Below are 26,408 nucleotides of genomic sequence, written 5' to 3' on the forward strand. Positions count from 1 at the left end.
AGTATAATAAGGCATGTATATGTAATTGTTTTAAAATATAAATTATATGTAAGGTAGTTGCCCTTAAAATTGAACTATTTTAATACGAACATTGAACTTTGATAATTCAAAATATTTATGATATTCATGAAAAAATCTTTTTATTTAATAATAATTACTTAATTAACTTGGACACTTAATTATACTAATAATATTGGTTTAATCAGAGCAATTGCTCATTTTGTTAATATTATTTCTCTCGAAATTTCTAATTAACCGATAACATAAATTTACCAATATAAACAAAAAATCGTCTTCTAAATAAAAATGATTTTATTTTAATAACTTTTAATTCAATATTGTGTACGAAATCGATCGAGTATAAAAAAGCTTTTTCGTGATTCAATTACTCATGCTACTCTTTCGAAAGTGCTGCTTCTAAAATATATGAAATGTAAAATGTACTTTCAAAAAGTTGTGTAATGTATTTTAAAGCTTTTCAACTTCAGAGCTAAACTAAGTAAAGTTCTGAATTATAAACGTACTACGTCACTCTCTAATACTCGATTTTCCAATAACTATAAATTTGAACTAGAGACATTGCACTAACACAGAAGATGATTAACGCTCAAATAAAAATAACTGTCTAAGATAGTGTCAACTTCATTAAATAATGTGGGCTAAATATCAAAAAGCATTGAGCATTGATGTGACATACGATGGAATAAAATTTATCGCTTATAAGCACTTACTATTAGAAACTGGTAATGACATTGGTGTCGTGCAATATCGACTAAGGAGAGGACTTCCGCCTTCCTGACTGTCCTCACTACTATAAGCGCGCGTTATAAGAATTCTAGGGCTGCGTTTTGCCGTCTCCATTGTCCCGCTGCTAAGGCTTGTTTCTATACTGAAGTCGTTACGATAATGGGCTGTTATAAGGCTGACAGAACTGGTGCTCGATCTTACTAATCGTCCATTTTCATCTGTAGCCAATATAGTTAATTACATACTTGAGAAATTATTCGCAAAATTATAGAGAATTCGCATTTAGAATTCTCTCTCAGCTCGGAACAAAATAGGTACAACCATCGATTATTAAAAAATAATTTACTGCACATTTATATGAATCGTATATATAAATATTAGTATTTTTTTCATTATTATATTAAATATTAAATATTAAATATAACAAATCGTATTAAATAAATAAAAAATTTTAACTACTATAAATAACAAGTTTTAACAGTATATCCAGCTTTAGAGATTAGCAATACCGATATATACTGTAAACTATCTGTTAACCTATAAAGATAAGCTTGGATAGGCAAATATTTAATTTATAGTATACGTTTAAAAACAAGAAATTTGGAATTTTAAGATACGTTGTCTACTTAAATTTACAAAATTTGAAATGGCCAAGAAGATAGTACTTTTCTGTAAATTGATTCTTATAAAGAGGCAGTCATTCGCAAAAATACTTTTCGATTCAATGAAATAATTTATTTTAAATAGAAATTTATAAATCACAATTGACTCCAATAATTTATAATTATTTTATTATTAGATATTTACTATTAAATATTTACTATTAGATATTGTGATAGTATTTATATAATTAAATTCGTAAAATTTTTTTAGAAAATGTATAAACATATTTTTTACACTTAACTCAATTAGTCATTTCATAGTAAGTTACAGTTTTCATTAGAAAATTTTTATTTTTGTTCGTCAAATAAAGAAAATAAGTGCTTAAAAGTTTAAATGTTAATTTTTGTAATATTAAAAAAAAATTTTAGACAATTTTAAAATATAGTTAAGCATATATTTAACATCTCAAAAGCATCTCAAACTAATCTCAAAATTTAATTTTATAAAGAATAATTTTAATACAGCTAAATTTCGAAAGTTGATAACGGTATATAAAATTATATTTTCATAATAAAAAATGTTTACATCATATTGCTTTAATCGATAAGTTTTTTAGGATACATGACTATACGATTTCATATTCTTTTTTTCCTTTATTTTTATTTGTAATCTATTAGCATTTTGCACGGATTTACATTTCATTTTCAGCAATAAATTAATAACATAAAAAAATTTAAATTAAAAAATAACATATTACTGATTAATACATACAGATGTAAGTTAATATCCAAATATTTGCGTTTCCTACAATTTATTGTAAATTGAATGGGTATTCTTATGTTATAGTATATTCTTATAATATGTATTGTTATTTTAATAAAAAAAAATTATTCGAGTTTACTAAGTATATCCTTGATATTATTATCGTTTTTATCCATTAAAATTTTACATATTTAAATGTACAAAGTAATTACGATTAAAAGATTTCTTAGTTATTAATGTAATGATCGATCCAATTTGGAAAAAACTAATTATATTAATAAGTTAAGAAATATTTATTAACATTTTAATAACTCACAATCGTTATCCATGTAAAGCAAATGTTTCTCTTATCTAAAAAAACAGTCTAAAAACGTCTAAGTCCAGGCATGTTGAAAGAATTTTATTAATAAATCTATAATATCCGTTATATAATGTAATTTGCTATGATATTCATTGCGTTATATATATATATATATATATATATATATATATATAAAAAGCCTTTTAAAAGTTATTAAGTCATATTTAAATTAATTTAATATTAAAAATAAGTCTATTTAATCTTTTTAAAATTATTCTTAAGGTCATTAAGATATAATTTTTTTAATATAAAATGACACGTATTTTAATTGTCTTTGTCCAATTGAAGTCATAGAAAAATTAAATAAGCAGTAAACTTTAAATAATAAAACTATTTACTAATTAGAAAAGTAAAAATTAGTATGAATTAAAAGATGACTTTCAAAATATTTGCATATTTAAAAATAGATATTTCTTAAGAATATAAGAACTTTAATAAATCTTTAATCCATAATACAAAAATCACCTAACCATATTATTTTTTATTATGCTTGATTTCATAAAGATTTTTATGATAAAAATGCGAAAAATATTTAAAAATAAATCTTGAACTTAATAAAACATAAGTGAAAAATGAAGCTTAATAGTGATAACGTAATAAATGAAGTATGAGATAGATGCGGTTAGGTGCAGCATCAATATTTTTCTAGATAATGAAGTGATGATAGAATGAAATCTTATTAATGTTACATACTCACTCAGTTCGGTGCTTGGCACTCGTAAGGTATTACAAGAAGCTGCGGGTTGCAGCCGCGTGCGATCGAAAACTCCAGCAATATTGATGCTGCCAAAGCTACCACCCGTCCGACAATTACCTAAAGCAATTAAAGCGTCGCTGAGTCGTCGTTGAAGAGGTGGAAATGCAAAAAACGAGGCAGGCCCGCTTCCGGATGGTCGTCTCGAGCCTGCAGTGCTTGGTGTTCGAGCCTGAATTTCCTAAAATCCAATTACTGCTATCAGACTCGCGACAAAGGAATTGAACAATTTTTTATAAAAAAGACTTTTATAAAAGAAATAAAATTTTTACTGAATATATATACATATATAAAATAACACGGCTAAACACATAATTAAAAATCAATTTTGTTGAGTCAATACATTTAATTTTGTAATTTTGTAATTCAAAGTGCATCGTAAAAATTTCGATCAAATTTACTCAATTGGTAATTGGCTCAACTTTTTAATTATTTCACCGCTTTACTACCATTCTTACCACATTGAGCAGATAAAATGAATAATATTTTCGATAAAAGCTGAGCAATCAATTAAACATTTTAATTATATAATCGATCCATCCCAATTATATCTTTACGAAAATCTCGAACGTATATTAAAAAAAGAGTAATCTGTAATATTAATATCGTATATTGATTCAACTTTTATACTTGTATTCTTGTTATCTTGCGATCGACCTCATTAATTTGTTGAAATATTTTTCGATTCAATATATAGGAAGAGCATATTTTTATTTGCCACGCAAAATATCCATCACACAAATAGTAACGGGAGCACGAGAGCTTCTTGACATTATCCCAATATCAAGAAATTTTAAATGTCTTTCACCTTTTTCTCTGCTTACCTGCTGCAACTCGGATTTAGTGGCTTTTTTGCGTCTGTAGTTCTCCACGGATCTTCGTAGAGTTCGTGATTTTAGGCCATAGAGAATACCATTAATGGGTGGCGAGCAGGCGAGCAACAAAGAGGCTAAGGATACAAAACGTGGTTGCGCGTGTAAGCGCGAGTACTGGTAAATCGAGCTTACAGTTCCCGCGCCTTCGCCACTCTCGCTACCACTATATGCCTCCCACAGGATAAAGCCACAATAAGGAAAATAAAGTAGATACAGGGAACCAATCAGTTGCATGACCTGCATTAATTGAAATAAAATTATTGCACTCACTAATAGTATACGTACATATTAAAGTATACATTATAAAAGAATGTATTAACGGACTATCAATGTTCATTTACATGTATTTAATAATAACAATGTATAATTTTTTAATTAATAATATTGTTCATTTCTAATAATATTATTAGCTTAAAATATTGTATGTTACGGAATGTTTGGAACTGAATGAAAAAATTTTTTTACATCGTAATATCATATTAAAAAAAATTCTATCGTTAAGGCAAAAAAAATCATTACAACAAATGTAAATTGTTGATGTAAATACTTGATGTAGTATAAAATAAAGTCATTACCTTTATTATAAATTTTTACTAAACGACTAATTGTAAATATATCAATATAGATTATTTATTTTTTTCTCATTCAGATTAATACATAATAATGATTTAGAAAGCATATGATAACTATTATCATTTGTAATATTTTAATCCCTTAAGCATCAAATTAAAAGTAATTTGTAATATTTTAATCCCTTAAGCATCAGATTAAAAATATTAAATTCATCCGTACACACGCATAGGGAGAGAATAAAGTTTGTATAATTTTTTTTATTTTGTTTTGTTCGAAATGATAATTCAAATCTGTACGAATTGTGCGTATATTTATTTACATTATGTATTAAATGTGTCATTTGATTTCAAAAAAAAAAAAAAAAAAAAAAAAAAAAAAAAAAACATGAACCGTATAATAAAAATTATATTGCTATGCATCAGGTATTTTAAAACGAACGTTAATATTATTTATATAAATTCATATTAAGTGTTTCAAGATTTCAAAGATTAAATAAGAGCATGGATGGAACTGTATCGGATTTTTTTGAAATTTGACAAATTTAGAAAGGCCGACATACTGTATTGGCAGCATTATTGAACTTGGGAGGGCCACCGGCAGTTGGTGCTGTTGCTGTAGAAACGAAGAACGGATTTCTTTGGTGGGTGATAGTGACCTGAGCACTGAGCGTCACCTCGTATATCGCACTGGCAATACGATGTCTATGATAGCGAGCAATACCCAGTACTCGTAAATTGCAAATTGTTACTAAAAGGGCGGGCAGCGCAAGGCCCAGAAGAGCATAAGCTGCTCCGTAGAGAGAACCGGCTGTACCCCAACTCGTATTGCCAAAATCGGGAGCGCAGCAGCCGAAACCGGGAATATAACGATAGGGCGGCACCAAGCCTGAAAATGGCGTCAGACAGAGTAAAAGAGCCCCCGTCCAGGAAAGGCCCAGTCCCAGGGCCACGCGTCGTGGTGAGACCAGGGCTGAATAGTGCAAAGGCGCTGCTATCGCGTAATACCTGAAGCAAATTTAAAGCGAAATTCTTTAATGATTAATATATTAATATCAATATATTTTTAAATTCAATAATAACGTGCGATTGTTATTTCTCACTTATTTATCTTCCCCGTTAGTTAGTTTTATTATAGAATGCTTTTTATTTAATTTACAAGTGATTGCTATATAAAAGTTAGCTATATTATTAAATTTAACGATAAACTCGTAATATATTTGGATTGATTATTTTTAATTTACTAATTTCAAGTCATTGAATAACTACTTAAAATAATAGTTCATATAAATTCATATTCTTGTATAATTTATCATCTTTATCCGCTGCAGTAGCTTAGTATTTATGGTAATTTGTGTATTTATGTAATCGGTCATTGAAGTCATACATCAAAGTAATAGCGCATTAATTTACAAACTTTCATTAGCATCTTATTACCGTCTTTAATCAAAGAATGTTCTTAATTTTTGATCAATAAAAATTAATAAAACTTATTGTAATAAAATCTAATACAATATGTATTTCTGAAATGCATATAGATATTTTTACATAAGTACATCAATCCATATGATAATAATAATCCATATCGTTATAATGCAATAAGAAATTATAAACGATTGATTCATTATTGTTTATTATATTCATATTGTTTCGATAGATACTTATTAACAATATCAAAGTATTTCCATTGGTCTTTAAATTTTTTAATTTACTGAATACTTTATTAGAGAAGTTAAATAAATCGTCATACTATTAATCTATATTTCATGTCAAAAAGTGAAACGAAGTTTAATACATTAGTTTTTAGTGAATGCCATTTCATGAGTTTTTATTTTAAAAGTCTGAAATAAAATTAATTAATAAAATCTAAAATCAATAATTGTAAAATAAGCCCGTAGCATAGCAGCATACCTTTTTAAATTAAACTTCCATATCTGATATTTTAAAATACATTTTCTTTTTTCATTCTTTTACCTTCTTTCGTTTTTTTTTTAATTTTTTTTTTAATTTTTTTTTTTTTTTTTTTATTTGTCACACTAAATTCTATCTTAATTATGAATGCATTAACAAATAAATAGATATAAAAAAAAATAGAATTAGAATTGGGCATCATTTTTGGATCTTTGTTAAGGTTTTGATTGGAAAATGGCATTATATAATAATCTTGCTCAAAATAACAATAATATTTTCAATATTCAACTATTCAAGTTCTTAAAGCTCACTCTAATGTGTAATAAAAACTTATTTGCCCCTTCTGAACAAAAAGTAATAACACTACTTGTATTATGAAATACAAAACGAAATTATCATCAACGTTTTTACATTGCTTCTAAATCAAATTAATAATTGTTTATCCTTGAAATTGAAGTCATAATCAAATTGCCAAATCAGTTAAAGAATAAAATAAAATCTCGGGAATCACATAAGAATTATGATTGAAAGTTACAATTATAAAATTACCTGTCACAATTTAAGCCAGTGACAGTCCACAGCGCTATTGGATGTAAGAGTGCCAAGAGGAAACCGTGAAGTACGCACCAGGTGCCAGCTATCGGCCACGAGCCTGTTACAAATACCAATAGGACAAGGCAGACCGCTGCTTCGACCGCTCCCAAATGTATAAGCAATAATGTATTCGCTGTTTGTTGTTGCTGTGTCTAAAATTAAAAAGAGTTGTTCATCGGCTTGCTTTTACATTCGCTGGCACACAATTTTCTCTCTCCATGTATTATCAAAAAAGAATGCCTTAGTCGAGAGTCTATATATAATTGTGGAGTTCGTATACTTTGGTGTAAACGATTGTATAATCACAATTATTAGCTAGAAATTTCAACAGTCGGTTGTTTAGATTTAAACAAATGTAAACTAAAAAAAAATTGTAGAAATTTATGTAGCAGAACACCGACGAAAAATACTAGAGCGTTATCTTCAACTATTATTCTTTTCAAAGACTTTTAGTTTTCAAAACCATTGTCCAATTATTTTAATTTACTAGTAAGTAAATAATTATTTTAATTATTTAAATACTATCTAAACTATGGAAAGAAATAAAATTAGATGATTTTTAAATCGTATTTATATACAATATGTAATGTATATAAATTATTAGAATATATTTACATATATGATATACGTAATATGTATATGTATATACGTGTGTGTATGGATATTTAAACTATCACCTCATTATATTGTTTATTCTTAATATTGTTTTGTTACCATAATTACGTATGTACAACAAATACGTTGCATGATTTAATATTATAAGTTTAATCGTGTCATTATAGCTTATATTGACGGCAGAATTATTAAAAAATTGGAAAGATTAAGATACATTATTATTGTATTAAAATATTAGATTATTTATGGGCACATATTTCTAGGTTAAATTTTCATTTAATTCTTTGTGAAAAATAATTTTTTATTTTAAATAGGAAAACAATTTGAAATTGTTTCGTCTATTAAACCAAACTATATCCACGCTCGGCATAATTCTTTATAAAGTTTAAGGACTATCAAAATAGATGAAAATTATCAGACCTGTTTACCGAGTCCAAGAACGACTAGTAGCACATACGCATTGAGCAGGAGTCCCAGAGCAGAAACGAAGCTGAGCAGAATCGTTAAGGTCCAAGGGCCCATACCTTGTAGCCCGTATAAGAGCTCTTGTAACGTCGATTTGACGGAACTGACAACAGCTACTTGATTTTCACGCGATCAGCCATTTAATAATCAACCCTGACCTCATCTTTGGACTGAGAATTCTATTCCAATCTCGTAAAAATCTTTCTGCAAAGACAATTATTATTGATTAAGACAAATATTAATTCTTGCACTTTCATCAATTGCTGTTCTCAGTTATAATATGACATTCTGTTTATAAACATTGAAAATTCATCAATATAATAATTTGTAATCTTTATGAATTTATCTTCTAAAATATTGCATTTCCCGAAAATTTAATGTGTAAAAAAAAAAATGAAACATACGAAATATAAATAGAGATTTATTAAATTTATATTATATTTATCTTCCTGTCTTGCTTGCTCGCTTACTCCCCCCCCCCCTCCATACATGCATATATATATAAACAGAGCCAGACGTACACAACACACACACACACACACACACACACACACACACAATCTTCCTCTTAATATTTAATATACTATTTTATTGATCTTAGATATTAGGAAATTGTATTAATTATTTATACCAATTATTATTTATCATAAACCATTTTTTATGCTTTCATTTTCTTAAATGTACATTAAAAAAAAATTTACAATTATATATTTTATTTAAAAAATACATGACAATAATATCGACTCACGTCTAACTTGACCTCTCGAACTACTTTTCTGCTTTTTAAAAGAATATCATGAATAATATTTATTTTATTGTCAGAAAATTTGTATCAAAATAAACGCGATAGCTTAGTTTTTAATGAGATTTTCTAATAATAAATATTATCTTTTGTTGTATTATAGTTTAATATTTTGCGCATTAAATAAAACAAAATAATTAATATATTGATATAGAATATATTTATAAAAACTCTATCAATATTGTGAAAGCTATAATATTGTTTATTAGTGAAATTTTAATTATTAACATATAAGTATTTTGATGTTACAACATGAATTGCAGATAAACCTTTGTAATTAAATTATTAATGGAATGTAAGTAAAAGAAACAGCATTGAATTTTTTTATTGATTTTCATTTGAAATTTTCCCATTTCATATTTAGATACATATATAACAAGTCATACTTAGAAATCTTTTAAATAATTTTTATCTATCAACTTCAACATTGTTATTTAATAATATTTTTATAATACATTCATAATTTTTTATTACAATTATATCAAATTAGATATTTCGATTTTCTTACTTTAATTATACTTTTTTGTATACCTAATAATTTAAATGAATTGTAAGTGTGACATTTAAAATGTTGAAACTTCTATTTCAAACTTTCAATTCATAAAAGTGAGTGTTATCAAAATATTAGTATTAAGATATAATTATACAGGACAACTATTCAAATTTGTACTTGAAAGTAAAACATTAATAGATAATGAAGTATTTATTGGTACCATTAAATGAACTTAAAATTCATATAAGTTCGGCTACTGTATTGCTTACATAAGAATATAATTTATTTTAAATATTTTCACGATAATATAAGTATTTAATATAAAACGAAAACGACCCTGCTTGTAAACACATACGTAACATTTAAAATTTTCACTAGTATTTTACAATCTAATTTTATATCATAATTTTTTTATATTAAAATTAATTATAGTTATTTGTTTTTTCATTTATAATAATATTAAATAATACAAAAATTTCCATGATAGTATTTAAAAATATCTTTCTAATAATTATTGAACTAATAGATATTAAATTATTTAAGTTATTAAAAAGTATTGTGTAAGAAAATAAATTGATAGTAATTTTACCTTAAAACTTAAAATTATTTTTTTAGAAGAATAGTTTCTACATTTGAAGAAAATGTAAAAGAAAATTATATAATTTGATTAAATAAATAAAACCAATGCAAAATTACTATTTCGATTATAAACATCAATATTTATAAAAATATTTAATACAAATTAAATTTGAAATCTAATATATAATATATAATTTGAATATATAATTTTTAATTTGTTCTTAATGAATTTAATTCATATAAGTAAATTTGAATTTGAAATTGTAATTAATAAAGTATTTATATTAATTGTATTATTTAATTAATGAATATATTTACAATTTAAGTTTAAATATATAATTATCAGTAAAAATCATTGTTTACTATGTGAAAACTGTTGGTTTAAATAAATATTTATTGTTAAATCCAAAATATATATATATATATATATATATATGTTCCTGAAAAATAAGAATCGTGAACGAGAAAAAGAAAACTTTTTGAAATATATATAAGAATTCTGCGAAGAATAATGTATATACCTTTATAATTTATAAGTGGATAAATTAAAAAAATATATATATAAATAATTATTTCACTACATAAAGGCAAATAATTAAAAAAAAAAAAGTAAAATATTTGTCCGTCATTTTATAGTATACTTGAATATATTTATAAATTATATATTATAAATTACATTTGACTGGATATAAAGTTTTTGTATTTACGTATTTAAATATCATTACTTCAGCTTCGACGTTCAATTCAAAATTATTTCTATCAAAAATTAAACTATCAAATCTGGCTTATATTCATAATTAACACGGCACGATAAGTCTGCTTTACTGAAACTATTATGCTTGACTACCGTGCAAGAGAAGGTAAAAGGTAAATGTAAAAAGTCGGGTATAGCCTAAATCGTCGATTCGATGTCAGCTGATTCTGCTCTATTCGAATCGTAAGTTTCTCAACGGAAAAGTCTGTACCGATTTAAAAATAGTGATCAGCGAAATCATCAGTGTGGAATCCGAAAATTAATTGAATAGTAACAACAAAAGGATAAAAGGATCAAAAAGTTTATTGTGTCGTTATTTTTGCAACTACGAAAAAATATAAAAAGTGTAAGCGTGATGATACATAAATAAGAAATTGGATGCATTAATTATAAAAATTTTATGATGACAATGAGCTTGACATATTTCTAATAATCACAGATATATTAGCATTTAAAATTTTAATGAAACAAATTATCTTAATTTCTATATAATTTTTTATTGTTTGAATTAATTTAATTGACTACTTTCACATAATATCAGATACATAATTTGCAAATGATTAATGTCATTAAATTATATTATAAATATGAATTGTGATAATACTTAGAGATTTTTAAAACAAATTTGATCGTATATGAAATGAATTTAAAAATTCTCAATTTTCTTTATTCATAATAACACTTAATGCACAAAATTTTTAAGTTAATATTATAAAACCAAATGCATTACGAAATAATTTGTTCAAAAACTAAAACTAAACTAAATCAATTACCAAGTATATTGCTTTCATAACTATCAATATTGTACATAAACGAAATTTTATAATAATTATTTCTTTCAAAATTATATATATATTAAATAGAAATTACTTTTCTTCTATCTATCTAGCATAATTTATACGTATATTATAATGGACATCAAATTTAATTTAACAAACAGCTAGTTATTTTATTAAAGTATTCGATAACTTATTCAAATATATTGAATTATATTTTATATAATAAACTTCGTGTTTTTATTTTATTAAATAATATATTGTAGAAATGCATATTGCTTATTTAAAATATTTATTTAGAGAAAGTATGTTTAATCAAGTTCTTTAATTAATTTCATTAAAGCTTTTAAATATCATATAAATTTTCTACATGTATAATTATTAAATGTATACATAAATCATTCAAGAGACCTATTATTCAATTAAAATTCAATTAACTTAAAATACTTGAATTCGAATATAGGTTATATTGTATTTTTTATTAAGGTATTTTTATAGAACATAAATATTACAGTTGATAATGATGAAAGGTTATCTGTGAATATAATCCTGCACTTTATGGAATCGTTATATTATTATAATTATTATAATCAAAATAAATAATATCTTTTTACAATATATAATTAATAATGCAAAATCGCATTCAGTTTTATCTACTGTAGTTAAGAATTTATAACCTCAATGATATTCTTCTATAGTTTTAAGAATGAAAAAATATAATTTTATCATTATGTACGATCTATCTTGACGTTGTTATTAACGATTTCCCGCAATAAATCTATAATTTTCTGTATTCAAGATTTTTGTTAAATTCTTTCTGCACTTTCGTTATATTATAAAAATGTTAAGCTTTCACAAAAAATACCGATAATTGATTTGTTATATCTAGCATAAATTTTCTTATTATATATATCTTCTACAATTGATACATTAACATAAATATGTTATTAAATAGCGTACTTTAAAGTGTTTAAAAAATACCCTAAGAACTTTAATGTTTAATGTGACTTGGTTATTGATGATTTTACGGATTATAATAGTTACTTTTAAATTATAGAAGTTTACCCATAAGTTCGTACAATGTCGACTTATTATAAATCATTGTAAACAATTGGTGAATTTAAGGTAAATGTTTTTCAATTCGAAGTAGCATAGTAACGTATATTTCAACTTAATACATCATTTTCCTCACAATTATTGGTATACAGCCATTATTTACTAATATTTGAAAATAAAACATACAGAAATAGGTGGAACCAAACAGTTTTCAATTTAATGGTCAATATATTACAAATTTACAATGTAATATTTTGATATAATAAATTAACTTTTCTTTATTCTTTGTACAAATTATTAGTTTTACCTAATTACAAAAAGTAAAGAAAGAACACATCGATTGCATTTACTTGTAAATCTAATTAGACCAAGTGGCAAAGAGTTGTACCTATATAACATTCACATCTAAGTATGTTGATGAATATTATTTAAATAATTTAATTAATATTAATAATATTATTATTAAATTTTATAATGTCTTATTTAGAAAAGTATGGCCTATAACTATCGATATTGACCAAATAAATAATACTTTCTGAAGGATTGTATGTTTTAAATAATCTGAAAAACATTAAATCGTAAATGGTATTTTTATCAAATCTAATAACTTTAAACCATTTGTTAATTTATTGTTCAAATGGTAAATCGATATATTCAATTGAAGAAAACGATTTAAAAGTAAAGCCTTGGTAAAGATTATATGCATTCAAATTTATTAAAAAAAATTATTCAATTCGATTTTACTATTTCAAAATGATAGTTATTATTTATAAGAAGTAATGGGATTGAAATATCTTCATTAATATTTCACATATAAGAAATGCATAAAATTCTATTTCATTAATGTTAGTGAATGGTACAAAATAGTATAATTTTAATTTATTATTCTTATAAAAATTATAATTATAACTTATAAGTTTAAAATTCATCCAATAATATAGTATATTACTTTTGAAAATAAAATTATATAGTCATAATTTAATGAATGATAGTATTGATTTACATAATATCCATTACTCATTTATAGAACTATTTCCATTAGCTGAAATATCGATTACTAGATGTCACTTCGAACGTTTTTCTTTACCTTAACAATATTACTTTTTTAAAATAATCATTAAATTAACTTTTAATAGTTTTATAATTGTAAAAAAGATTTAAAAAATCATATAAATGTTCAATGCAAACTATTTATAATATATTAAAATTACTGAACTTTAACGAATTTACTTTTAGAAGTAAAAAAAAATTATGTAAAGAGAAAGTGCAGAAAATATTAAATATATTTAATAAATTATAAATATTATATTTAATAATAAACTTAATGATATTTTTATATATTAAATAATATATACGACTTTAATATAATATAAATGTTGTTCAACATAAAAATATTATCTATTATACAACATAACATAACAAATTAAACAATAATATTCAAAAATTCACTCTACTATATTTACTAAATTTGGAATACATAAAAAAATGTAAAATTATAAGTATGATAAAATAAACAATTTTATTTTCCAGATGTATAATAAATGAATTCATTTGAATTCATTGCAATTGATAAATATATTCATAAAACCTTTAAGATTTATTCTTTATTTACAATGCTAAGTAAATTGTAAAATTGTTGCAAATCTAATAATCTAATGTAAATTTGTATAAAAATTTAACATGTAAGTAAATTTTATATGTTTTTATTATAAATGATTTTTATAAAAAATATTTCCCACAAATATTACTAGTAAAATTAATAGTAATTATAGCATAGTATTATCAATAATCGTTTAATTAACCACAATTTGAAGACTAACACATAACCGTAATACATAATCAAATTAATATAGTATTTTCTCAGTTTTATAAAAAAGTTTAGAACTTCTTGTTTTTATACTAAATACTAAAATTACATTTTTTTTATAATAATTTAAATTATACATTCGTGTATCACAATCGATGTAATTTAATTAATTTTAAAATTTAACTAATAGATAATTTATTATTTGATCGTTAATTTAATTACTTATAGTTTTTTTATTCTAATTCATAAATATATATATTGGAACATTTCAACATCCATATATCATATTTTAATAGTTGCATAATCATTATTTACTATTGTTATTGTTACCTATTATTGTTATTTTTACACAATTATTATGTCTATTGCTGTTATTATATTTTATAATAACTGTAGCTTTGACATTTTGTTTTATTTGACGAAATAATTAAATAGTATGTAAGAAATCATTTTTTATGATTTAATACTAAAAATATATATACTATTAACAATAATATAAGCTTGATATAATATTTTTAACTACTAATATGATTATCAATAATACATAATAAATAAATTAAAACATATTACTCTATTAGAAGAATTGCGCAAAAATTTAATTACAATAAGTAAAATTTCGATGCTACATTCAATAATTACATTTTAGTATAAATATCATACTTAATTCGTAAATAATGTGTCAAATCTACTTATTCTATAAAACAATTTCCCATTTTGTTTAAATTCTGCCGATAATATGTGCTGTAAAGCACATTAATTTATTATGGAAAAACTTTCTTGAAGATTATGAATATCTAATTAATCACTTCATAATTATATTTCTTTGAATAAGAGTTTATAAGATTAAGTAATACAAATCAATCGTAATATGGAGAAGTTTTTTTTATTATATTTAAAACCTTAATATTTTACGAATTACAAAATAAAATAAGGAATCGATATCGATATAAAGAATATACATATTATATAAAGAATCTATAACTGTCATAACTATTTGTTCTTTTTAATTACATTAAAATAATTTTACATAATATTCTCTTGAGAAATATGGACTAATTAAAATACTCTATTATATACAAATTCAATGAAATATTATTTATAGAGAATTCAATGATTATTAAAAACAAATTGAAATTTAAATATAATTGTTTATAAAATTCAAACAAATTTTTAGATAAGATTGATATCTTATCTAAAGTAGTTTATATTTACGATCATTTAAAATAAAGAAATATTTTTCTTAAAACATGTATTATATATAATGAATTTAATTCAGAAACCGGATGAAACTAAAATTATATAATTGAATTTGAATTACTATTTTCTTTAAAATATAGATTAATACAGATTAAGTTTACAAAAAATTTAAATTATAATTTATAATAATTAATAATAAATGATTGTTAAAATTTCAGATTAATCAAAGTATTTTAAAAATACAAATTCAAAGTTTTACATTGAAGTATTCATCTATTTTTTCTGTATAATGAAGATATTAATTCAGTAGATTTGTAGTCATTTATTTTTCGAATCTGAAGAAACAATTAATTAAAATTATTCATCCCTTACTACGTAAAGCATTTACCAATGACGGTTACATAAGAATAATTAACATCAAGTATTTTTGGGGGTTGTGTTCATATAATTAAATTATGATTTGAAAGGCATGATTTTTATATTTTCAAATTCATTTTTAATAAATACATAAATTGCTAAAAAATTATTTGCTTAGAAATTATTATCTGTCATTAAATTTTTTAAATTATAAGAGCATATGATGCTAAATGAAATTTAAATTATAATTAATATTTAAATTAAAATCAAAATTAGTTTAAAAATTCATTCTAGCTATTAGTTTAATTTGAAATAATAATGTGTCTTGTTCTGGAATGTATATGACTTAAAATCATTTTTGTACCGGTGTTGTTTCTATAAATTCTTAAACTTTTTATAACTTTTATAACAAATTTTATAACATTAATTAACTATAGTATTTTACGATAATGGATTTTATAAAATATAAATGATTTCAGTAATTTCTCGAATAATTTACTTGCATAATTATTATGAGAGTTTGAAGCAAAACTCCTATTATAAAAAAGTATAATGAGAGATAAAAAGGTTAAGTACAATGATGAAATAAGAAAATAATAAAAGTGATGAAGATTTATAAGTATTTTAAGATGCGATAAATTTTTACATATTTTTAACGTATTTAAATGACTCGTCAAAATTTTGTTATAACGCATTATAAAATCAAAAAGACAGTTCATACATTTTGTTGCAATTTTTAATAAGACTATTATATATCAGAGATATATAATATGTATATATATATATATATATATATATATATATACTACTGCGATAAGATAAAACATTTATTTTACATTTTACGCAGGAACTCAATAATTTGAACAATATTTATAATTTGAAATCACTATATATATATATATATATATATATATACTATTTTTATTAATTTTTTATGATATTATTTAAAATTTAAATATATTTGTGTGCTAGCACGAGCGCTAGTATATAATTACACAGTTAAGATACCTTAAATATGCATTTTAGTATACATTTATAGTGTTATTTTTTAAATTACTTATATTTTTATAAATATATTTTTGAATATGAAAATTATTTTAGATTTTATAATAAGAATTCTTAATTTATTTACAATTAAATTTATTTACGATTTAAAGAATAAAGTAGAATTTTTATATAAAAATATATAATTTGCCTATAATATCATAATAAAAATTGTTTGCTAACTTATTTATCTAATTTAACTGATTATATATGTGATTGATTGTTTGTTAGACAATCATTTGGATTAATCTAACTTACAGATATCTGATATAAAAATGGAAATAGCTAATGCATAAAATTATATTGTAACTCAAATACAAATAAGTTAATTTCGATTAGAATAATCAAATTGATAGAATCGGATATTAAACAAACTTAATTAACTAAATATTTGTCAATAGAAAATATATATACTTAATCAACAATATCATTTATATTAAATAATTTGAAGTAAATTATTTACTGCATTTACTATATCTATTTAATTTTCTAAGCCAAGCTAAATTGTTAAGAGTTTATCTATTATTAAAAATACTTATACGATTGTTAAAAATTTTCCAATTTAGGTATCTATGATATAATATGTTTTAATTAAAGGTTTACAGAGATGTAAGCTGCATTAAAAAGATCACAAAAAATAAAGCGAAAATTACTTTCAAGCTTAAAACTTTCTACTACATGTTCCTATGCATTTTTTTCGCGCTTTGACACAGTCGACCCGCAATATTTTTTGTAAAGAAATGCCGATTCATCATAAAAATATTTTACTAAAATCCTATGCAGATACTCGAAAATGACTGATAAAGATAAAATATAATGAATAGTAACCATATCATTAAAATATAAAACCACTACAAATGCATATTTGTATTGAGAAATTGAGAAAAACTATCCTTAAGACTATATGGTAAAATAGTATAAAACTTCTAATAAAATAAGAAAATATTCGTAACATCAAAACATGTTATCTTGATGTCACTATACTTAAAAAAATTAATACAAGTAATTCAAATTTAATCTACAATATGAAGAGTTCAACATAATAAATGTCCGATTATTCTAAATTATTAAAATTTTTAGTACAAAAAGTCTAAATAAACACATAAAAAAATAGTTGTTTGAACATTCGAAATTAAAAGAGGAAGTGTAATATTGAATTAAAAAAGTTTCTTATAGATATATTTTATATTATCTTGATGAATATAATCTTTAATTTTATCTTAAATATATTAGTTTAAGTAGTTGCGATAAATATTCATCGTGTGTGTGTGTGTGTGTGTGTGTGTGTGTGTGTGTGTGTGTATGTATGTATGTATGTATGTGTGTATGTTATATCATTAAACATTGGACAACATAATAATATAATAAACTTCCGTAAAATGTGTACAATATTACATACGCTGAGGAACATCCATACAAATATTGAAAGTCATGTTTAAAATTGATATTTGTTCTTCCTAAATGATTGGAATCTAGTAGAAAATTCAATGTTTATATAATTCAATTCAATAGCTTGCAATAGAATTTTGAATCGTGAAAATTATACTTTTATATAAACGTACAACGTAAATGCCTACATTATCTAAAGATGATATTTCTAGAGGCATTAATGACACTTGATTAAACTAAAATATGATACGATTTATTTATATTTCAATTTTCTGTCATGAAAATGGATTGTAAACATAAAATTTTAAATAAAAACATTTGCTTTTAAAACAGAGCTACTCTATTCTACATTTGCTTTCAAAGAAATGTTATTTCTGTGTAATAGATAGAATATATTTTGCTTACTACAATGTATATTGCTATAATGGTGAAAATACTTTATATTATTAAAAAGTCTTATTTTATAATAAACTAGATGTTATTATTTATAAACAATGTAGTAACATTTACAATAAATTACTACATATATTAGGCTTTTAATATTAATGTTTACACAAATTAACATAATCTTTGATAAATTATTGATTAATTGAAACGAATCTGTAGTTAAATTACCTAATATTATCCTTATTAAAGGAAATTTATTTAACATAAATAAAAGATCGTTAATAAATTCTTCGCATAAAGTGATAGTAGAAGTAAACGAATTGAAGTAGAAAAGAAGTAAATCAAACATATAAATAATGACATATAAATGAATGATAAATAAACAAATAATTGAAACAAAAATATCAAAATTTATTAATAAAATTTTTAAAAAATTTTAAGTTTTAACAAACTGTTTTTTTATATACATTTTTTATACTTCTATATATGACAATAACTTTAGAAGAATTTTTTATGTTACCTCATTTAGGAATGATCTATCATTTTTACAAAATTAATAAAAAAAATTAATATGAGACGAAATAAATTATTTTTTAAAGAACTCTTCGCCCTTTTAAAAGATTCTAATCAAATTGTTTATAATGTGGATTAATATCATGATTATTTGGAAGTATTTCAAATAATTCCTTAATAATTATTAAAATAAGGTTTAATAACGTGAATTAATTGATTATTATACAAAAAGTCATTATACTAAATACACAACCAATTTAACATTACATTGTATATTTGACTTATTAGATGTAAGTTGTAGGACAGAAAAAAGTTTAGAATTTTATTGACCACAATGAACTACAACAGGCAATAAGAATGCAAAATATATATATATATATATATATATATATATAGAAGATTCAAAGATTTGAAAAAGAAAGGATAAGCTGAAATTTGATAATTCAGTGAAACTACAATATACAGTAAACAATTGAAAAGACAAGAAAATCGATTTAAAATTTAATTTTAATTGATCAAAGTTGGTGACATACATACAATTATATATATATACTTTATCTGTACATTTTATCTCCATTTTTCTTTGTTCTCCTTGTTTATCAATTTCTGACTTTTCAATATTGTGCTTCAATGTTTGAAGAACTACACAAATAAATGGAAATATAAACTTTTATAAATATTTTATCGATTATCCTTACAATGAAATACTATGTTGATAACCACATTTTTCTTTTTTATTTTTAGCAATGATAAATAAGAATGTAAATAATGTTTGATTTATTTCATGAAAAATATTGAATAATTAATTTATTATTAGTCATATTTATTAAAATATTTTATTTCTTATATAACTATACTTAATTTTTAACCAATCGAATTTCTTTTATACTAGCATAAATTTAACAGGTGTCATTTCAAAATTTGTCTATACAAATAAATCTGTGATTCTCTGGCGCTATTTTTTGTATTGTATAAAAAATTGAAAACACGAAGAAGCATTTCCATTGTTATGCCTTTTTGACAATAATATGGTTAAGTAATCGTATTATAAATTTATACTTATGATTTTTATAAGCATTTTATTTTTCATTAAAATACACTTCATAAGTTGATAATTTAATTTATTTCTAAGTATTTTAAAATAATGTATTTATTATGGATGCAACTATTTATTTTTTAAATACGTAGAACTAAAATATCGGCCTCTCACAAATTTTGACATGCCAATTAATAATGCCTTACTTTTGTTTTTATCAATTTTTCAACTAATTTTTCAGGACATCGTGTGTTTTTAAATGTATAATTTTGTAATCATTCTACGTATACATTGTTAAAATGGAATTTTTCTTTTCTAATTTGTGTATCAGTATTTTGTTAATATATCTCATCTATTAAACATAATATCATTGAAATATTTATTTTTAAATGACCTGAAATTATCTGCTTATGTTCTATTTATTACACAATGACACAATTATTAAATAGAATAAAAGAAAATGTATAAATAAAATTTAAAGTTTGTCTGCATACACTTACAGTACTCGTACCGTTAGTTCCTTACCAAACAATTATATATACATATAATATTTAAGCTTCGATCAAAATTATTGATAAGAATAAAATCGAACATTTAAGAAACAGTCTTCGAATCCTCTCTATGTCAATAGTCTATCTTTGTAAAAGTATTCATGGTCTATTATACCGCATAGAAAAGGTTATAGACCTCATTGTATAATTAACGAATCAGATCGATTCCCTCTGTTATGTGGCTTTCATTATGTATATTGTAAATGTTTTGTCTTATCTAAGAATATAACTATGATTTCTCGAGAAAATGTAAAAGCATAATTTCCATGCTATATTTATCGATAGTTGCATGTGCACAAAATATCAAAAATTTCATAAGCTTTATTAAATTTCTATCTTTTCTCGAAATTTAAAATGAAAAAGAATAAAGAGTCCGAAATATGGAATTTTTAAATAAATAGATTTTCAGTATCATGAAAGCAAATTGAGCACTTGTGGAAAATTTTTGAAATATCTTATAAATAATATAAACTAAAATTCATAGTTTACATGTATTGTCAATGCTAAATGCTAAATAACATAAGATTATTAGTTTAAGAAAAATTTTATGTGCAATTATTTTAATGTATTTGAAGATATTTTATATCAGTTTATAACAGAGTGATATTAAAAGATTTTAAAAGATAGATTCTATAACAGAGTATATATTAAAGTTTATTACTATAGTATTCTAATCACTTTTTGCGTGATACAGTATTTAAAACTCTAATAAAATTACACCAAATACCATTGTATTTTCATTTTCATATATTTATTTTTACTAATTCACGCTGTTAAAAATAAACTTTAAAATCATAGAATAAAAGAATAAGCTTAATAAAAATATTTTTCTTCTCTCATATAAATAAATATCTGTAATGTATTTAATGTAAAATACATGATCTCACATAAAGTATATTAATGAAAAATATTATTAATATATACATTATATAGTTTAATATTAAATCCTTGTGTAATGTATGTATATATCTTTTTGTATAAGAGTAAATACTTTGTAACATCAATATTGGAAAAACTAATGGCACAACTTAACAATTTCATATATATTCTGTAATATATATTACAGATATTAAACTAAGTTTTCATAATATTGAAGTTATTAATTGAATCGAATAAAGTAACTTTCATAGAAATGAGATTTACGCACACTTTATACTTTTATATATTAATTTAAATTAATAATGATAATAATCTTAAAATAATCTTAAATTTAATTTCGCTCAAACCACTTACAATTAAATATTAAAGTACAAAATTTTTTGGAAGCCAATTCCGATATATAAGTGTTCCAGTGACTTTATAAGCAATCCAGTATTTAAAACAGTACATATATTAAGAATTTATAAAGTAATAATAGCTAATTATCGCTAGAAATTGTAAAAACTTGAGATAATTTTTCGTACAAGTAGAAAAAGGTATATAAAAATTTTTTTACTTTTAAATAATTATGATATTTAAGTAAAATTTCTTAATACGTATAAAGACGTAATAATTTTCGCATTATTATCAATATAAATTGATTGAGGGAGTATAAAAATAATATCAATAGTTTAATATTAATTTAATACAATGAAAAACATAATATTTTTAAATTTGAATAATAATACATATAATATTAGGAATAAAATTTGTATGATGTTTAATTTCAACTTTTATTAATTATAATAATTCTAATTAATTGTAATTTAAATATAATTATAATATGAAATATTATAAAAATAATATAAAAATTAATATTTTTATAAAAGTCTGTCAATAAGATTGAATCCGATTCTAATGTAATCTCGATCATAAAAGAAAATACGACCATTTGATTGAGTAGAATAGTTTAATAAGTAGTTTACTATAAAAGTTTAATAAAAATAGATTGTTAATAAAAAATTTCAATAATTTTCGTATTTATATTTCAGTTGTAAATTTATTATAAAGTAGCTAAGTTTTTCATATTTCACGAGAATTATATTTATTAAATTTCATTATACTTGATTCTATCAACAAAAATCAGCTCAATTAGTAAATAATATTCAGTACTTTATAAGACTTTAATTTTGACAAATTTGTTAATTATTGTAAACTTATTATAATGTTTAATTTTTTAAATCTAAGCAATATCTAAACAATGAAATAAGAAAGTCGCTGATAATGTTATATAACTGTAGTACAAACTATAACTTCAGTTGCATTATAGTTAAATAACCAGATTTACTTAATAAAGAAAGCTTTTCGCAAAAAATGTTTGCAAGTTTAATTTTAACATTCTTCTATCTAATAATTCTCTAATTTTATAGATATTGATATTAATATTGTATGAATGTAAATTATATGAATATTAATATTGTACATATTAAAATGTTTATACATGACTGTATGAGCTTTTATTTCTATCATATAATAATGCATTGATAGTTCATTATTTTTTACATAATACAGCAAAAAGTGGTTTATAATGTTAAAAATTAATATAATTACTTAAAAATGATTTAAAATTCAACGTAGTTTGTTTATTTAGTATGAGAAAACATAAAACTCATTTTACCAAGAACTTCTTCGTCACAAAAATTCGTGAAAAAAAAATGAAATATACAATTAGTTCTGAAAAATATTTTTTATTTCACTAATACATATCCTCCTTCATTAATAAAATTTTGATGGCAATGTTTAAAAAAATAATATTCTTCAAGCTTACAATACTCTTATAATATAAAGCAATATACTTTACATATTGCATCGTAATTATTCCATACAATAAAATAAGTATTTCATACCGCATTTAAAGATTTTTAGTAACTTTGTTTAATAATTTTGATGCCAAATTAATAATAAAATTAAATAAAATGCTCAATAAAATAAATACTTTGTTTGATCGAAAAATTCGTATTATTTCAAATTTTCCACACAAAAAAAACATACTAATAATTATAATTAAAACGTTTTGTGTATTTAAATTTAAACTATATTATTAATAATATAGGTTGTAATATAATTTAGGAAGCTATTTATGAAAAATAGTTATTTTTCATCATTAAAATTTCAATTGATTATATAAAAATAACGATTACAAAACATTTAACATTTAATTTAAACATTTATTTCATTTCTATTTAATAACAGATTAGAAAAAATTTGTATACCACTTAAAAATAATGTTTTCTTTTGTTTTCTAATGATTGGGACATATATTCATAAAATAAAGTAGTAATAATAGTTTCTTCGTAACATAAAAATATTTCAATTATTATATTCAAATTTCAAATTATTCTCAAATTGTTGATGTGTATTTTTTAATTGCGCGAAATAAATGAACGCATTTGCTTGAATAATACATTTTGATTATTTTTATTTAAAAATATATCCCTAACTTATTTAGATAACTTGATTAGAATAATCATCTCCTGTCCTAAGCGAATCAAATAAATACATTTTAAATATTATAAATATTTTACTATATACATAATATCGTCTATTATATTAGATCTGAATATTTATTCTAAATGCTACATTTTCTTTCAAATGCAGGTAGATTTATAAAGTATACAAAAAGAATTATGAATCATTAAATGTTGTTATTCGTCATTAACTGTACTATTATTTATAGTTTATACCAGTATATACTTAAACTTTCTCTCTAAATATTTGAAATTTTCATATAAAACTTGAATATAATCAATATATTGCATACTACTCGAATCTAAGCTATGTAATAAATCATTACTTTTTAAAGTTTTATCGTAATTAAATTTTAATCTACTTAGATTATACTCTTTAAATTTACATTTTTATTTCGTAAATAATACATTTAACTAATTACCCTGAATTTATTTATCAAAATAATTATTGTTTTTATACTTAATTTCATAAGTAAATTAAAAAAAAATTAAATTAAATACTCAAATATCAAATCGTACTTAGTTTAATTCATATGAAATTATGAAGAATATTCTTACAAATAATTATAAATTAAACATTCGTATCAATATTCATGTAACCGATAAAGTAAAAAGTATGATGTATTTTAAATAACCAACCATTAAGTATGTTCTAAACCAAGTCTTAACCATATTTATATTATATTGACTTATTTACCACTATGCTAATAAAAAATCATTTTTATCATTCATAATAATGAGAAATTGTATTTTTTGTTACTTATATTAATAATTTAACTTCATTTAAACGAGATTTAAATAATCAAATACTAAATGCTTATATCCAAAAATTAGTGTTGATAATATGATCGTTTGAACTACACATATATACATAAAATGTTAAAAGTATATGCTATAAATTCATTTAATAAAACATAAAAATATATTATACGAGTCATAACTTAATAAAATTATTTGTGTTGTACTTTATAATAATTAATTATGATGAACATTTCATTTATTATAATGGAATGTAATCATATTTAATTAATAAAGAAAGTGAATAAAAAAAACCTTACCTAAGAACTTTATCATTTTCCTTTAAGCGTATCGACTGTAATAGTCTCCTGGATATCCTAGTTTGAATCCTGTCTGATATCAGAGTCTTTTATAGTATTTATAGATCCTTGAAAACGTTCCGAAATTATATCGTTAATAAGTTATCACTATAACAGTAAAAATAAAACTAATGAAAAAGTGATGTTTATTTAAAGGAAAATATCAATGTCTGACTTAATTCGGATAATACTCCTTTCAACGTACAAATAAAATTATGAAAGTGATCAAACCGCAAGTTTCTGTAAGTGAAAAAATATTAGATGGTACTATGTAACAAACTAAAAACAAGTGAAATATGAAATATATATATATATATATATATATATATATATATATATTTACATATATATAAATATTAATAAAGAAACGTAATAGAGTATGCCGTAAAATCGTTGCAACGCTTTTGATCGAAACGTGCAACTGGCTAATACATCTACTCCCCGACCTTATGACGTTGCCACGTGCTTATTGCCGCCGCAACCGATCTTTCGGATATCATCATCGGAACTGAAATAAGTCGACGCAAGCGCACCGCAAGCTTATAAATACTTTATATGCATATAAGTATAATGGAATTAAAAATAGCTTGTAGGAAAGTAAAAAACAAAGCACAATGAGAAAAACTTTTTCCCATTTTAAATAATATATATATACCTAAATTACAATCCATTATGTTATTCTACAAAGCCTTCAGATTGATTTTCAACATAATCCCTTAAAGCGATAAAATTTAGTTATTATTTTTATCGAAATTTCTTTTTTATACACTACTGTAAAATATCAATATCTAAAAAGAATTCAATTATGTAAATAGATAAATATATAAATAAACATATGCATAAATATATTAATCTTAACAAAATTATATTGGAAATCTTAAGATATTTCTTCTATTTTTTAAACAGTTTAGAATTTAAAAAATAATAT

At 22.3% G+C, this 26,408-nt stretch overlaps 2 protein-coding genes across 2 annotated transcripts in view; one reads left to right on the forward strand and one right to left on the reverse strand.

The window, feature by feature from the left end:
• LOC105359733 (phytanoyl-CoA dioxygenase, peroxisomal-like) overlaps window positions 1-26,408 on the forward strand; it is a 52,094-nt gene that overhangs the window by 18,890 nt on the left and 6,796 nt on the right. The window lies entirely within an intron of this gene.
• Window positions 890-25,490, reverse strand: LOC105359731 (rhodopsin-like). Its single transcript, XM_011496388.1, has 7 exons — window positions 25,442-25,490; window positions 8,212-8,460; window positions 7,132-7,328; window positions 5,235-5,679; window positions 4,052-4,339; window positions 3,167-3,408; window positions 890-965 (listed from the first exon to the last, which is right to left on the reverse strand). The coding sequence occupies exons 2-7, from the start codon at window positions 8,311-8,313 to the stop codon at window positions 962-964; spliced, it is 1,278 nt and encodes a 425-aa protein (XP_011494690.1). The 5' UTR covers window positions 8,314-8,460; window positions 25,442-25,490; the 3' UTR covers window positions 890-961.

Source organism: Ceratosolen solmsi, unplaced genomic scaffold (genome assembly GCF_000503995.2).
Source record: "Ceratosolen solmsi marchali unplaced genomic scaffold, CerSol_1.0 scaffold29, whole genome shotgun sequence".
Taxonomy (NCBI): Eukaryota; Metazoa; Arthropoda; class Insecta; order Hymenoptera; family Agaonidae; genus Ceratosolen; species Ceratosolen solmsi.

What these genes read in the sequence shown, in the direction of transcription:
- LOC105359731 (XM_011496388.1), bottom strand. Translation starts at nt 8,313, where the DNA reads ATGGGCCCTTGGACCTTAACGATTCTGCTCAGCTTCGTTTCTGCTCTG. An exon ending in ACTGGCTTAAATTGTGACAG is followed by an intron (nt 5,680 to 7,131) that starts GTAATTTTATAA and finishes AATTTGCTTCAG; the next exon opens with GTATTACGCGATAGCAGCGC. An exon ending in TCAATAATGCTGCCAATACA is followed by an intron (nt 4,340 to 5,234) that starts GTATGTCGGCCT and finishes CAATTAATGCAG; the next exon opens with GTCATGCAACTGATTGGTTC.